Source organism: Calypte anna, chromosome Z, assembly GCF_003957555.1.
Source record: "Calypte anna isolate BGI_N300 chromosome Z, bCalAnn1_v1.p, whole genome shotgun sequence".
Classification (NCBI taxonomy): Eukaryota; Metazoa; Chordata; class Aves; order Apodiformes; family Trochilidae; genus Calypte; species Calypte anna.
Window position 1 is genome coordinate 20,193,742 of NC_044274.1, and position 14,497 is coordinate 20,208,238.

At 38.8% G+C, this 14,497-nt stretch overlaps 1 protein-coding gene across 4 annotated transcripts in view; it reads right to left on the reverse strand.

Annotated features, from left to right (window-relative positions):
* PDE4D (phosphodiesterase 4D) overlaps positions 1-14,497 on the reverse strand; it is a 273,758-nt gene that overhangs the window by 93,027 nt on the left and 166,234 nt on the right. For all 4 annotated transcript variants that reach the window (XM_030466913.1, XM_030466916.1, XM_030466915.1 and 1 more), the window contains one exon: positions 11,732-11,923. In XM_030466913.1, the coding sequence (XP_030322773.1) occupies positions 11,732-11,923 (192 nt within the window). The remainder of the gene's footprint in view (positions 1-11,731; positions 11,924-14,497) is intronic.

The following is a 14,497-nucleotide window of genomic DNA, read 5'->3' on the forward strand; positions in this document are numbered from 1 at the left end:
GGGCTTTTTTAACTCATCACAGATGAACAAAAGTCCTGGAATAAAACTTCTAAACTTACTCATGCCTCTGTATCTTCAGGGGCTGTGACCAAACGTGTGCTGTTGCTGTGATCACCTCACCCACACGACAGGGTGATGTTTGGAAAAGGTGCTGGGATGATGCACTTTAGGGGAGAAGGAAGAAGGGGGTTCCTTTGCTTCAGCACCAAAAGCTGCCACTTGAAATGTCTTCAAAAAAGCATAGTCTTATAAATCTAAGTAGGCTGAAGCACTGTTGAGCTTAAGAGCTGCTTAAGAGTAACATCTCTGAGAGCATTACTGAGAACATAGAATCAGATCTCTCCAGCAGACCACAGGGACAGGGAAAACTTGGGTGTTTTCAGTTACTATCCGGTACATGGCAACAATATAGATGAAAATACAAAATTCCAATATAACTCTGTTTTCAATTCTGTATTTTCTTGCTATGAATTTGCTGTGATGAGTTACAAGTTGCATCTTTCAGTAGAAAAAAAATATTGCTCTGGTGCTATTTTAATGTTATTTAAGCATAAAATGCAAGTGTTTAACAACAGATTTCAATTCCATGAAAAATCTAATCAGAAAAAGGCCTTCTGGTAAAAGGAGGATTTTTATTTCTGTTTGAGTTGATACATCATTCTTATAACTTATTGTTCACAAGACTGTGATGTTTTTGCATGTATTGCATGAACCTAATAAAAACCAGTAACTACAACTAGACACACTGCAGAACAAGACAAAACTTCCCAATATTAAAAGCTATACTGATGTTTAATATCTATGTAGATGATTTTACTACCCTGTCTTGCTGGAAAATGTGTAAGCCTGGTCCTCACACCAAACAGAGGAAACATGGTAGCATGGGAGAAAAAAAGGTTGAGCAAATACTTAGAAATGAAGATGTTTTCTAAGCAGTCAAATTCAGCACAGAAACTGTAACTAAAATCCTTACACAAAACCATTTTTTACTGATCTAGTCTAGTTCCCACATGTGGAAATGATGAAGGGGCAGCATCCTGGAGATAGAATGTTTTACAACATTGTATTGTAAATATTGCAAACAATATTTACAATATTATATAAATGCAGCAGCATTTACAAAGAACACTATTAAATTGTTTCTACCTGCAAGTAAGTCAGATAGAGTACTTCCTTGTTGTGTCATAAGCATCTGTCAGTGGTAAATACTCTGAGTGCTCCACATATGACACAAAAGCACAAAACATTAATCAGCGCTTCAAATTCCCAGGCAACTTCTACAACGTAGTTATTAACTGTCTAAGCGTAAATTGGCAACACTATGAAAGAAAGATCTCACCATCTCCTGTGGGCTTTATTACTAGAGGTGATTCTGTCTTCTCTTCTTACCATTTAGTGCCTCTATTTTCTACCCCTTGAATGCTGAGGCACTTCTTAGAGGCAACAAGTAATGTTTCTAGACTTTCTGCCCTGGACTATTTTTTCTTTTCTATTAAATTTCATGACACTACTCCTTTAATTTTCAAAGTTCATTCTACTGGAGCTCTTGCTAGACTTAATTTCACAGAAGAATATTGATAAAATACTGTAGCTTGTCATTTTCTAAAGAAGATGCTATTCAATATTAATTTAATGTACAGCAACCAACCCAGTATTTTATTTCCACTATTCAAAAGTTCCCTTGAGTCAAGATAAACATTTCCCAAAACTACCATCATTTTGGTGAAAGCATGACACTTCAAGTACAGATATCCACAGCTTTCACAAAACTGTTTAGCATGCACCAGACTCACTTGGACAGAAAAGCAATAGTGTGGTGAATAATCTTTAACTTACATTGGGTTAGAAATCTGAAAAAGGCAAGAGTGCTCAAAAAGGGAGCAGACCCTATCTAAAGCAGTGGTACTATTTTTCTGCATAGAAGAGCAAGAATGTATTCTGCATAGAAGAGCAAGGTGCTATTATTGATCCACAGTGTACTGCGGTGTAGAAAACACTGCAATGTATGGATGTCTTGCTGGTTTTTTTCCAGATTATGTCAAAACTGATAGATGATCCTGTCTGGATTCTGGACAGAATAGTGCCACACATCTATATAGAGAAGGAATAAAGGGAATCTAAACCCTCTGCAATGTGTCACAAGTTTCTAAATATAGACAGAGCTGTTAACTTTTTTAAGGTTATTACAAACTGTTCAAATCACTGTTAGATTTTGTAAACTAGTATTCAAAGCATACTTTTTCAAATCTTCATTTTTCAAAGAGAACTCATATTTGAAAACAGAATCATCCCCATATAGCCCAGAATCTTAAAATTATAAAATTCAGCACCAACCAAACAACCTGCTTAAGGACACAACAGTCCACATGAGATAAATTGCTGGTACATAAAACACGGGGCAAATTTCCATTAGGAGACCAGAGACTATGAGTAATTGTAAGTTATTTACCATGCTAAAGTTACAATGCCTGGCCTTCTGCAAATTTTCCAGGTTTTGCTTTATAACCATTCCTATGGAGCACCATGTCTCTACCCTGGAGAAGAGCTAAAAGTGCTGTGCTAAATCAGAAGTTAGATAAACTCTAAGAGAAAGTACAAAATGTTTGCTTCTATCCTCAATCAGTATTAATTTGTCTACGCCATCCCCATTACAGGTCAGTAATTAACTTTTGCTCAGTAAAAAGGAACTTAAGATATGAATGCATAGGCAGAGAAATAGGAAGGAACATTAACACAAGGTTAAGCAGGATGACTGCATAACCTTTATTTCTTAATTAAGTGAGGATGATTTGATATAATCATCTAATAAGAGGAGCAGCTAGAGAGAAATTCTGCAGACTTGCTAGGATATAATTAAAAAAGAGATGGTGTTTGTGGTCAAAAAAGTCAAGATACCCATTAAGAAGTGAGGCCCAGGCCTTAGAGACCACTGGAAATGTGAGTTTGCACCTTCCAGTGTGGAGCTTTGCAGGGAAGGTCCTGAATAAGATTTGTCTTTGGAAAGGCCAGAGTAAGCTCAGATTAAAACTTCTTAGACACCCTTAAAGAATACCAAGTGAGGGCTCATGAGGACACATATTGCAGATGGGAGCTATAAACAAGGGAAGTAATCTCTCTCTCAAAATAGAGTGGGGAGGTAATGCTCAAATCATATTTATGCCAATTTAGCACATATCATTTAATGGACAAGTATGGTCAAAAAACAAAACAAAACAAAACCTAGTTAGTCTTGATTCAATTTTTATAGCATGAATTATAAAACCAGTGGAAAGAATCTTGGCTTTTGTTATCACTTCTAAGCATGATCATACTTGTTTACCACACTCCTACATTTGAGTGAAAAATTCAGTTACCTCATTACCTCCCCAGGGTAAGTACTGGCTGAGGATGCTGGCCAGGCTTTAAATTCAACTGGCATAATATGTGTTGGATTCTCTGGCTAAAATCTTGGGACACAGCCTACTTGAAAGAATTGTACCCTTGTACTCAGCCTTGGTGAGGCTACACTTCGAGGACTCTGTACAGCTTTGGACAACACAGTATAAGAAGGACATTTTGGTTCTGGAGAGGGTGCAGAGAAGGGCAGGCTAGGCTGATTAGGGGTTTGGAGAACAGTCCTTAAAAGGAGAGGCTGAGGGAGCTGGGGCTGAGGAGAAGAGGAGGTTCAGAGTAGATCTTATTGCTCTCTACAGCTACCTGAAAAGAGGTTGTAGTGAGCCAGCTGCTGGCCTCTTTTCCCCAGTGGTAGGATGAGGTAATTGGCTTAAGTTCCTCCAGTGGAGGTTCAGATTAGATACAAGAAAAAACGTCTTTACTGAAAGAGTGATGAAGCATTGGAACTGGTTGCCCAGGGAAGTGGTGGAGTCACCATCCCTGGAGGTACTAAAAGAGCAGGTAGATGTGGCACTTCAGGAAATGATTAAGTGAGTAAGGCGGTATGGGACTGACAGTTGGACTTGATGATCTTGAAGCTATTTTCCAACCATGATGGTTCTGTGATTCTATAATTCTATAAAGATGCCAATAGACTAAATAGGGGAAAGTGGCTGTCTGGAATCCCTGAACTGTGCTCCAAAGCAAGAAGTAAGGCTTTTGTCATATTGTCACAAGAATTGACTCAATTTTTAGAGATTTGGTTTGGGGCACTTTTAATTTATGTATTTTTAATATAGAAACATAGCAAACAAAAAAAAACAAGGGAAAAACCTCACCATTTACACATAATATGCAGAATAAGAAAGACGATGTGCATGGAAGTAGTCTTCTCTTTAAACAGAAAATCCATTGCAGCCTCCTTTTTTAAAGTAAACATCTAAATTTGGATTAAACATGACATCCACTCAGTTTTTAATACAAGGCTGATTCAGACCTACTGTTCAAAACCATGATATAAATATATCTTAGATGAGACATCAATGTTTTGTTTGCACATATTCTGGAACACAAATACACAATGTACAAAACCACAAATGGAGAACCAAGAGTAAGGTGATCATTTACCCTAATTGCTACAATTATTTTTTTCTGCCCCAATAAAAATTTATAGGTGAAGGCAAATGAAGACACAAGAATCATATGCATTAGGTATGCTGAAAATACAGGTGTCACTCAGATATTAGGAGCAATGAAATCTGATTCTAGATTGCACTCTGATACAGTAGTGGAAATGCCAAGTAATGACTCTAGCCAGCAGAATCTGTGGTCTAAGGGCAGCAAGCAAGAGGTGTGGCTGGCTGCTCGGTGCAGCTTGCTCTTTAGTATCATTTGCATTTGGAGAATCCAAACGGTTCAGTGTGGAGTCAGAAATCACAGTGTGCCAAGTTAGTTTTTTCTGCTGGAAAAGTGCTCAACTCTGTCATCTCAATGTCTGGACGTTCAGAGGACAATTTTCTTGTCCTAATATAAGATAGTCCAGGCCTGACTCCAAAAGCTAAGGCTGACTGGGAATAAGAGGCATCTCTCACTACTGTGCTCATATTGTGGGGTGTGACAAAAACTAGCTTACAGCTGTTCCTACATAGTCATTGGTTTGTCTGTGATTTGCACCTCACTGAAATGCTGAGGGCTGTTTTGGGGATAAGGAGGCATCTAAGACAGGGTTAGAGCCTGCAGCACTGTGTGTATACTGGGATTTAGGGTTGACAGAACAAGCAATTGAAAGTTTTGATGGAGTCACGAAATGTGCCAAGCAACTGGAAAAGACACTCTGTTTTTTTCTTCAAAATGGTTTCATTTATAACTCAAAAAACACTGTTTCTAAAACATTAGCTTAATTTAAGCCGCTGAAGTTTTCTTCAATTTAAAAGTTTTTGAGAACAAAAAAGCAAATGACAGTGAAGCAAAATATGTCTATTTTTCAAAAAGACATGTAAGTACAATTATTTCCAAGTATTAATATATATCAAGCAATTTAATGGTTTTTTTTTTCCCACTAAAAGTATTTCTTAGATGAAACATACAGAAAAGGCATCTTAAAAGCTTTTTTTAAGTAAGCTTTACTTGGAAGTTTCACTGGCTCTGAAGTTTCACAGAGTCTGATAAAAGAATCTCAAAAATCATAAGGAATTTCAATGGCAATTTATCTGGAAAGACAATTATTTCAAAGTTGTTAAATTGAGGTGCAACTACTTTGCTCAATAATTGAAAGTCTTTTCTGCTTTCCTAGAGTTTTTCAGAGAAAGGTGTTTGTTTTTTTCCTTCTATTACTTCAGATTGCATACTCACAGCATTTTATTAATAAATCCAGACCTTACTGGATGTATGTCTAGGATTTTGGCTTCTTGTTCTGGAGGGAAAATATAGCTTCATTTCAAGATTTAATCAGCATATTAAAGGCTCAAATTAACCTTATTAACTGTTCAGGTTTGCCACCTTTGTCTGCCAGTCTTATAAAGCACACTCCCTTTATGAATCTGATCCATATTGAATTCAATGCAATTTTTAAAAAATCTGAGCAGACTGTCAAGAACTTGGTAACATGCATGCAAACCTACCTAAAAAATTCTCTTTCCTGGCAGTTTTTCCACATGTCAGCCAAAGTGATATTTTAGCCTATTAGCTTCAGGTCAGGACCAGATGTGCCAATCACCAAATAAGAAGAGAACTCCCTATCCTGGAATTTCATAGAATCATAGAACCATGGAACAGTTTGGGTCAGAAGGGTCCTTGAATATCATCTAGTTCCAAACGCCCCTGCACGGGTGGTGACACCTCCCACTAGACCAGGTTGCTCAAGGACCCATCCTGGCCTTGAACACTTGCAGGGATAGGGCATTCACAACTTCCCAGAGCAAACTCTTCCAGTGTGTTACCACCCTCACAGTGAAGAATTTCTTCCTAATGTCTAACCCGCACTTGATTTTATTTAAGCCAATTGTTGCAGCTAGAATAATTCTATTATTCTTTGTTGTTTGCAAAATTACAGATAATTTTGGTTTCATTTTGGAAAACAATACCCGCATAAATTAGAAATCATGTAAAAATTTCTCCAGCTATTGAAGGACATGATTCACCCTGACAAAACAATCCAAATCTCTGCATGTCAGCATCCACGTTTATCAGGCTACAGAGTATCAGTTGTTCCAAAGTAATCCTTATTTGAGTTTTATTATTCAAAGAGAGGATTATTTTATTTTGTATTATTTTTTTATAAATGTAGAACCAAGGTTTACAGATATGTTCAAATACAATCAGCATGTCCTCTAGGAGAAGGCCATGTTCCATGGTTAAAAGAACTTGCCATTTACATTTCCTATTGTGGTCTCATCCCAAACAGTGGCAGCAATATTTACCTTTTTAGTACAGCAGCTTCTCTGTGACAGGAAAATCAAAAAACCTATCCAGATGTAAAGTCCAATAAAGTTTGAACTCAGAGTGGTTCTAAGAAGCTATTGAAAGGCAGAATAGATACAAATACATGAAGGAAAAATTGTGCTCAGTGTTTCAGTAATTCAACTGTTTATCCAATTTACTGCCATGTGCTCAAATATTACCCAGATTTCTAGGAAATGCAGTAGTGGATTATGAGTTCAAGGATGGAGAGCTAATCAAATTCTTAATTGAAATGATTCATTCAAGCAACATGGTGACCTGGACTACCCCCCTGAATGTACCAGCCTTTCCAACTGGTATCCCTGACCAAGTGCCACACTTAAGTTTGTATCTTTTCCATCTAAATGAAAGGTTATCTGCCAGGAAGATTTGTTTGAAGAGAGTCATACATGCAAGTAAAAAGATATTTTCCTTTTTTTTTTTCTTACAAGGTAAGGTGGATTGGTCTTTTTCTCATTATTTGGCTCAAACAAAATTCATCACACTGGGAAAAAGACTTACCAAGTCCTTCAATCTACAGAGCTAAAGTGAAGTATGGACCTTATACAAACTCTCTGTAAAGTTTTCTCATTTTGATAATTCAATATGAAAAGAGATATATCTAGAGGGATTAATCAACATTTTCAGTAATGTTATACAAACTGGTAATAGGAGTGTGCAATTATAATGAATGCAAATTATATAAAGTGAAATTTCACCCCTTATTAGGAAAAACTTTTTCGTGTGTTGTATATATTGACTTTTTAAAACAGGCTTTTGATAGGATTTCGACTCATTAAAAGAACAGTCTGGATGTTAATATTTTGTTTTTAATGCTTCAGTCTTCCATTCTCCCTAAGGGACTCTTGCAAGCCTGATCCTTCATTTTAATGATTTATAACTGAACCATAAAAACCTACTTGGCAGTGAAATTTGAAGCACTAAGGAAAACAAAAAAAAAAGTTATTCTTAATTTCTACTACTTACAAGTGACTAGAAGATAGGGCATTAAACATGTTTACAATGTTTTACAAATAAACAGAGTGTTTGGCATCTGACTTTTACTACCCTTGAAACTTGTAGTTTACACATAGAATCATAGAATCATAGAATCCTTGGGGTTGGAAGGGACCTCGAAAGATCATCTAGTCCAACCCCCCCTGCCAGAGCAGGGCCACCTAGAGTACATCGTGCAGGAACGTGTCCAGACGGGTTTTGAATGTCTCCAGTGAAGGAGACTCCATGACCCCCCTGGGCAGCCTGTTCCAGGGCTCTGTCACCCTTACAGTAAAAAAATTTTTTCGAATATTCAACTTGAACCTCCTATGCTCCAATTTACACCCATTACCCCTTGTCCTATCACTGGTCACCACTGAGAAAAGCCTAACTCCTTCTCCCTGACACTCACCCCTTACATATTTGAAAACATTGATGAGGTCACCCCTCAGTCTCCTTTTCTCCAGACTAAAGAGACCCAGCTCCCTCAGCCTTTCCTCATAAGGGAGATGTTCCACCCCCTTAATCATCTTAGTAGCTCTGCGCTGGACTCTTTCAAGCACTTCCCTGTCCTTCTTGAACTGAGGGGCCCAGAACTGGACACAATACTCCAGGTGCGGCCTCACCAATGCAGAATAGAGGGGGAGGAGAACCTCTCTTGACCTACTAACCACACCCAGGTTCTAATGCACCCCAGGATGCCATTGGCCTTCTTGGCCACAAAGGCACATTGCTGGCTCATGGTCATCCTCTTGTCTACCAGGACCCCCAGGTCTCTTTCACCTACACTGCTCTCCAGCAGGTCAGCCCCCAACCTATACTGGGACATCGTGTTGTTCTTCCCCAAATGCAAAACTCTACACTTCCCCTTGTTGAATTTCATCATGTTTCTCTCTGCCCAACTCTCCAGCCTGTCTAAGTCTCTCTGAATGGCAGCACAGCCTTCTGGTGTGTCAGCCACTCCTCCCAGCTTAGTGTCATCAGCAAACTTGCTGAGGGTACATTCTATACCCTCATCCAAGTCATTGATGAAGATATTGAACAACACTGCTCCCAGTACCGACCCCGGAGGGACTCCACTAGTCACACACCTCCAACCAGATTCTGCCCCATTGACTACAACTCTCTGACTCCTTCCTTTCAACCAGTTCCTGATCCACCTCACTACCTGATCACCAAACCCATACTTGATCAACTTATCTACAAGGATGCTGTGAGAGACGGTGTCAAATGCTTTACTGAAATCAAGATAAACCACATCTACCGCTCTTCCATCATCTATCCACCTAGTAATTTCCTCATAGAAGGCTATGAGGTTAGTCAAACATGATTTACCCTTGATAAAACCATACTGACTGCTCTTGATGACCCCCATGTCCTTGATATGCCTGGAGATAGTGACAAGAACAAGTTGTTCCACCACCTTTCCAGGGATGGAGGTGAGGCTGACCGGTCTATAGTTACCCGGGTCTTCCTTCTTGCCCTTCTTGTAGACTGGAGTGACATTTGCTATCCTCCAATCCTCAGGCACCTCTCCTGTTACCCATGACTTACTGAAGATGATGGAGAGTGGCCTAGCAATGACCTCCGCCAGCTCCCTCAGTACCCTTGGATGCATTCCATCTGGACCCATTGACTTATGTATGTCCAGATTACTCAACTGATCCCTAACCCAACCCTCATCTACCATGTCAAACTCCTCATCTATCTTGACTACTTCTGGGGCTAAATGAATCTGGGGCTCATGCATAAACCCTGCAGGAGTAAAGACAGAGGCAAAGAAGGCGTTCAGCACCTCTGCCTTCTTTATATCCTCTGTCACCAGGGCTCCCAGCTCATTCCTTAGTGGGCCAATATTGCCTCTAGTGTTAGTTTTGCTAGCTATGTATTTGAAAAAGCCCTTTCTATTATCCTTCACCTGACTTGCAAGGTTAAGTTCCAAGGAGGCCTTAGCTTTCCTAATTGCCTCCCTACATCCTCTGACAACAGTCCTATATTCCTCCCAAGTGACCAGCCCCCCCTTCCATGATCTGTAGATTTTCCTTTTCCACTTAAGTTTTCCCAGCAGTTCCTTTTTTAACCATGCTGGTCTCCTAGCTCCCTTACTAGATTTCCTAACCATAGGGACGCTCTGATCCTGTGTTTGCAAATAGTGGTCCTTGAATATTGACCAGCTGTCTTGAGCCCCTTTATCTCTTAACGCCCTGTCCCATGGGATTTCTCTTAACAGTTGATTGAGGAGGCCAAAGTTTGCCCTGTGGAAGTCCAGGGTTCTGGTCCTACTGGGTATTCTGTTCCTTCCACACAGGATCCTGAACTCTACCATCTCATGATCACTGCAGCCAAGGTTGCCATTGACCACCACTGCTTCAACAAGGCCCTCCTTGTTGGTTAGTACAAGATCCAGCAGCGCTCCTCTTCTAGTCGGCTTGTCCACCATTTGCATTAAGAAGTTATCATCAATGCACTGGAGGAACCTCCTAGACTGTGAAAGGCTGGCTGTGTGAGTCAACCAGCAGATATCAGGGTAGTTAAAATCCCCCATGAGGACTAGGGACTGAAGTTGTGAGGCTGCTTTCAGCTGCCTGTAGAAGGCCTCATCAACCTCCTCGCCTTGATCAGGAGGTCTGTAGTAGACCCCCACAACTGTGTCACCCACACCAGCCTTCCCCTTAATTCTTACCCACAAACTTTCAACTTGCCCCTCATCAGCCCCTGCACAAAACTCAACACATTCTAGTTGCTCTCTCACATAAAGAGCAACTCCACCACCTCGCTTCCCCACCCTATCTTTCCGAAAAAGCACATAGCCATCCATGGCCACATTCCAGTCATGTGACCTATCCCACCATGTCTCTGTTATCGCTACCAGATCATAACCCTTAGCCCGTACACTGACCTCTAACTCTTCTTGCTTATTCCCCATGCTGCGTGCATTAGCATACAGACATTTCAGAAAACAAACAGAGCACACTGGTGGGACTAAATCCTCCCTAGACCACCTGCCTTCGGGCCCTGGTTTGTTCTTCTTGTGTTTGTCCCTAACAGACCCAGTTTTCTCCCCTTCCCCCTTCACATCTAGTTTAAAGCTCTCTCAATGAGCCCTGCTAAGTCCTGCCCCAAAAGTCCCTTCCCCCTCTGCGACAGGTGCATCCCACCTGCCATCACCAGGTCAGGTGTCTCATATAGCATTCTGTGATCAAAAAAACCAAAACCCTGTCTTTGGCACCAGTCTCTTAGCCACTCATTGACCTGTAAACTCTTCCTATATACCTCCCCACCCATTCTTACAGGAGGGATGGAGGCAAACACTACTTGCGCTCCAGAAAGTACTTTTCATCCTTGAAAAGTATGCTACTAGCAGAAAATACAAATGTCACAGCATATAGAGATGATAGAATAACTTTACAAAGGCCTTTAAATAAAATCCCACCATTTAGTTAAAAGAATATTCGAATAATTTTTGTCTCTCTTAAATTAATTCATTAATTTCTGCCAGTTGGCAATCTTTTATCTAAAAAAACAAACAAAAATACCCCAAAACAAACAAAACTGGTGAGAAAAAAACCTGAATCTTTTTTCTTAAAAACATTAGGAAAGAGAAATTGAGTTTGCTTAACTTGAAAGTAATTCATAGACAGGAAAGCAGAATTCTCCTTAGTGTTTTGATAAACCAGTACTGATTGTCTTCACTGTTTTGTCAAGGCTACTACAGTGCATACACACATCAAGTACATCCTCCTTATATCCTTGCTTTTAGAAAACTGCAGAAGCAAGTATATTTCTTCTTTAAAGAAATAAACAACTCTCAATGAGTTTCATAGGATAAGTGATTACTGGTGTTGATTTCTAAAAGAAATTTTTTTTGTGGCTAGAAAAATCTTAAGACAAAACACAGACTAAAAGCTTTTTAGAATGTACTTACATATCACTGGCAATGGAGGAGTTTCTGGACATAGACTTTGGAGAAAGGTCATAGTCACTGTCTGAACGATAAAGGAAAGACTCCCTGCGTTGACTGTGGACAAAATTTGCCTGAAGAATTAGTCCTGATCCAGGGCTTGTCATGGGATCCAAGGGACTTCGTCCCGATGATGTACCATTGTCTACATCAAAACTGCAAAAAGAACGGAGAAACAGATTAATCCCATTGACATAAGAATTTTGAAAGTAATACTCTATTCTGACAAATTTATCATGAGGTTATTGCTTCTTGATAATAATGGGAAAATAAACACCTGGTCAAGTCTACTGGTAAGCCAGAAAACAAAGCACACAGGAAATATACTTCAACATTGCTGATAACCAAAAAGAACAAATGTGAAGAAAATCTGGTAGGGAAAGAAATGAGGGATGAATAGAGGGTCTTTAACATGACTTTTTAAAAAGTTGGTAAGTGTTAGCATCATAATATATATCATGAACGCATTAATGAACGCATCTCAAGTGCTCATTTGGAAAGAGTGTGAATGTGAAGGGCACGCACCAATTTTCGGTGGCAATAATGGCAGCAAAAGAGAAAATATTTAGTATGTGTCAATTGTTTAGACTTCAGCCTAGTGCAGGTGTCACAGCAGGTAGTAGTTCTACTCTCTGCACTAGCTTGTTTCTTGCTGTTATCTACCATGGACCTAGAATTGTGGTGAACTGGCTACTTTAATACTTCACTGGAGTGAAAGTATTCCCATGGACTTCTTTTCTCTCTTAAATGAACTAATCTGAGAAACATATATTGCCTATTTTGACATGAGATGCATGTTACCTGGAAGACAACAGACCTTGGTTTCATGCTTTCCTTCCTTGTGTCAATGATAATTTGGACATATTCTATTCACCATTTGTAGTTTAAATGTAGAAAGCTAATATGGCAATATTTTTCAGAAAAATTTATTAAATAAACTGTAAGAGAGTTCAACAATTTAACCCTCATTTCATTGTAGTTTTCAGAACAATTATTTTCACAAATTGTATTTTTTTTTATTATGCTTGAATACTTTCTTGTGTGTCCTCAAATGTTCTACTACTATGATACTATCAGTCTCAAGCTAATAAAGCTTAAGTGGCTGGACACCAAACAAGAGTTCTGCCATCCAGCCTGCTGGTTGATCTTGGACTCTTCCTATTCATGGCATCTTAGTGATTGTTGTGAGATCTGTTTACAAAAAAATACTGAAGGGTAAGATACCATGAATGCTACAATAAAACATCCTTTGCAGCATATAGAGCCAAAAGTTAGTAATCATATTGCCATTACTACTAGTATGAACACAATTACTCACTAGCGGCCAGTATCTTATGAGTCTGAATTCCTGAAAATTCCATAACAAGATACATTGCCAGTAAAGGGTCTGAAACAGCTCTGAGCTCATCATGTCCAAATTTCCTAATACATCTGTTTCACTGCCTAGATTAAATAATGTTTAAATAGCTGCAAGAGCACACAAGCACCTAAACAATACACCGTCTTTATGTTTTGGCTGTTTTTATTGAGGTCAAAGAAGTGGATCCTTCATAGAATCTTAAGTAAAGCAGAAGAGGCTTGTCTACTCCTGTGCTCAATAAGACTGACTTTTGCAATGACAGTATAATTTCAAATACACGTAACCTTTTCTGAGTTGTCCAAAGTGAAAGTTAGAAGTGGGACAGAAATAAATGAAGGTAAAAGCATAAAGTGACTATTAAATTGATTTCTTTGATTATTAAATTGATTTCTATTAAATTGATTTCTATTCAGTGGGCTTAATAATTCAACTGATTAAAAAGTATTTTAAAGGAATACATGGCTTTGATTGCAGATTCATTTTATTTTCTTCTTTTACCTTTCGTGGGCATATGAGTGTTTTATTACCTGTCATATTTCTCCCAGTCAGAAACTAAGGTGGTGGTCTTCTATGAATGACTTCACTGTCAGATTACAAAATAATATTTATTTTAAAATTTAGAAGTCTATTTGATAAAGTTGCAGTTTCATCAGCTGGGAGAGGCCCTGTGGTTTGTATCACAGGATAACCACAAGTATGTGCCAGACTTGCACATGGCTGTTGTGAAGGAAATTTTATCCTGTTATACTGTGCTGTGCCCACTAGATGAGTGTCAAAAGTAATGAAAGGTCCAATATATCGGGTAGTATTTGGATTGTGCTGCTCAACCTATGTGTGTTTTATGTAAATATATATAAAGAAAAAAAAAAAAAGTTCAGTTCTACAGTCGCAGGGGGATGAGAATATATCACTGGCTTGCCAGAAACATGCTTACATTAAAAAGTTTCTGAAAGGCTACAGCAGTTAAGTGTCTTGTTTAGCTCTTACTTTCTGAGGCATTTGCTAACACTTTCAAGATAAAATAAATCGTTTCTTTGGCTAAATCACAAGTTTTATTTGCAAGAAATGGTGATGAGGATCACACTCTACCAAATGAACAGAGATTCAGGAATGAAGAATTGTGAATTTTCACACTAGTTGTTTATTCTTTCTTGTTGCATACACTGAAAAAAAATGTTTTGCCTCGGCAAAAATTGCAGAAAGTCAGCTGTGGTTGCTTCATACTTAGCTTTCTGCTACTGTGAATTTTTAAGCCACAGCAAAAATATGCTGTGAATTTAAAAGGGTATGCTTAATATTAACCATCAAATAACCAGAAGCTATTTTCTTACTAGAATGTTCCGCAGCCTCCTCATACTTTTGGTGGAAAG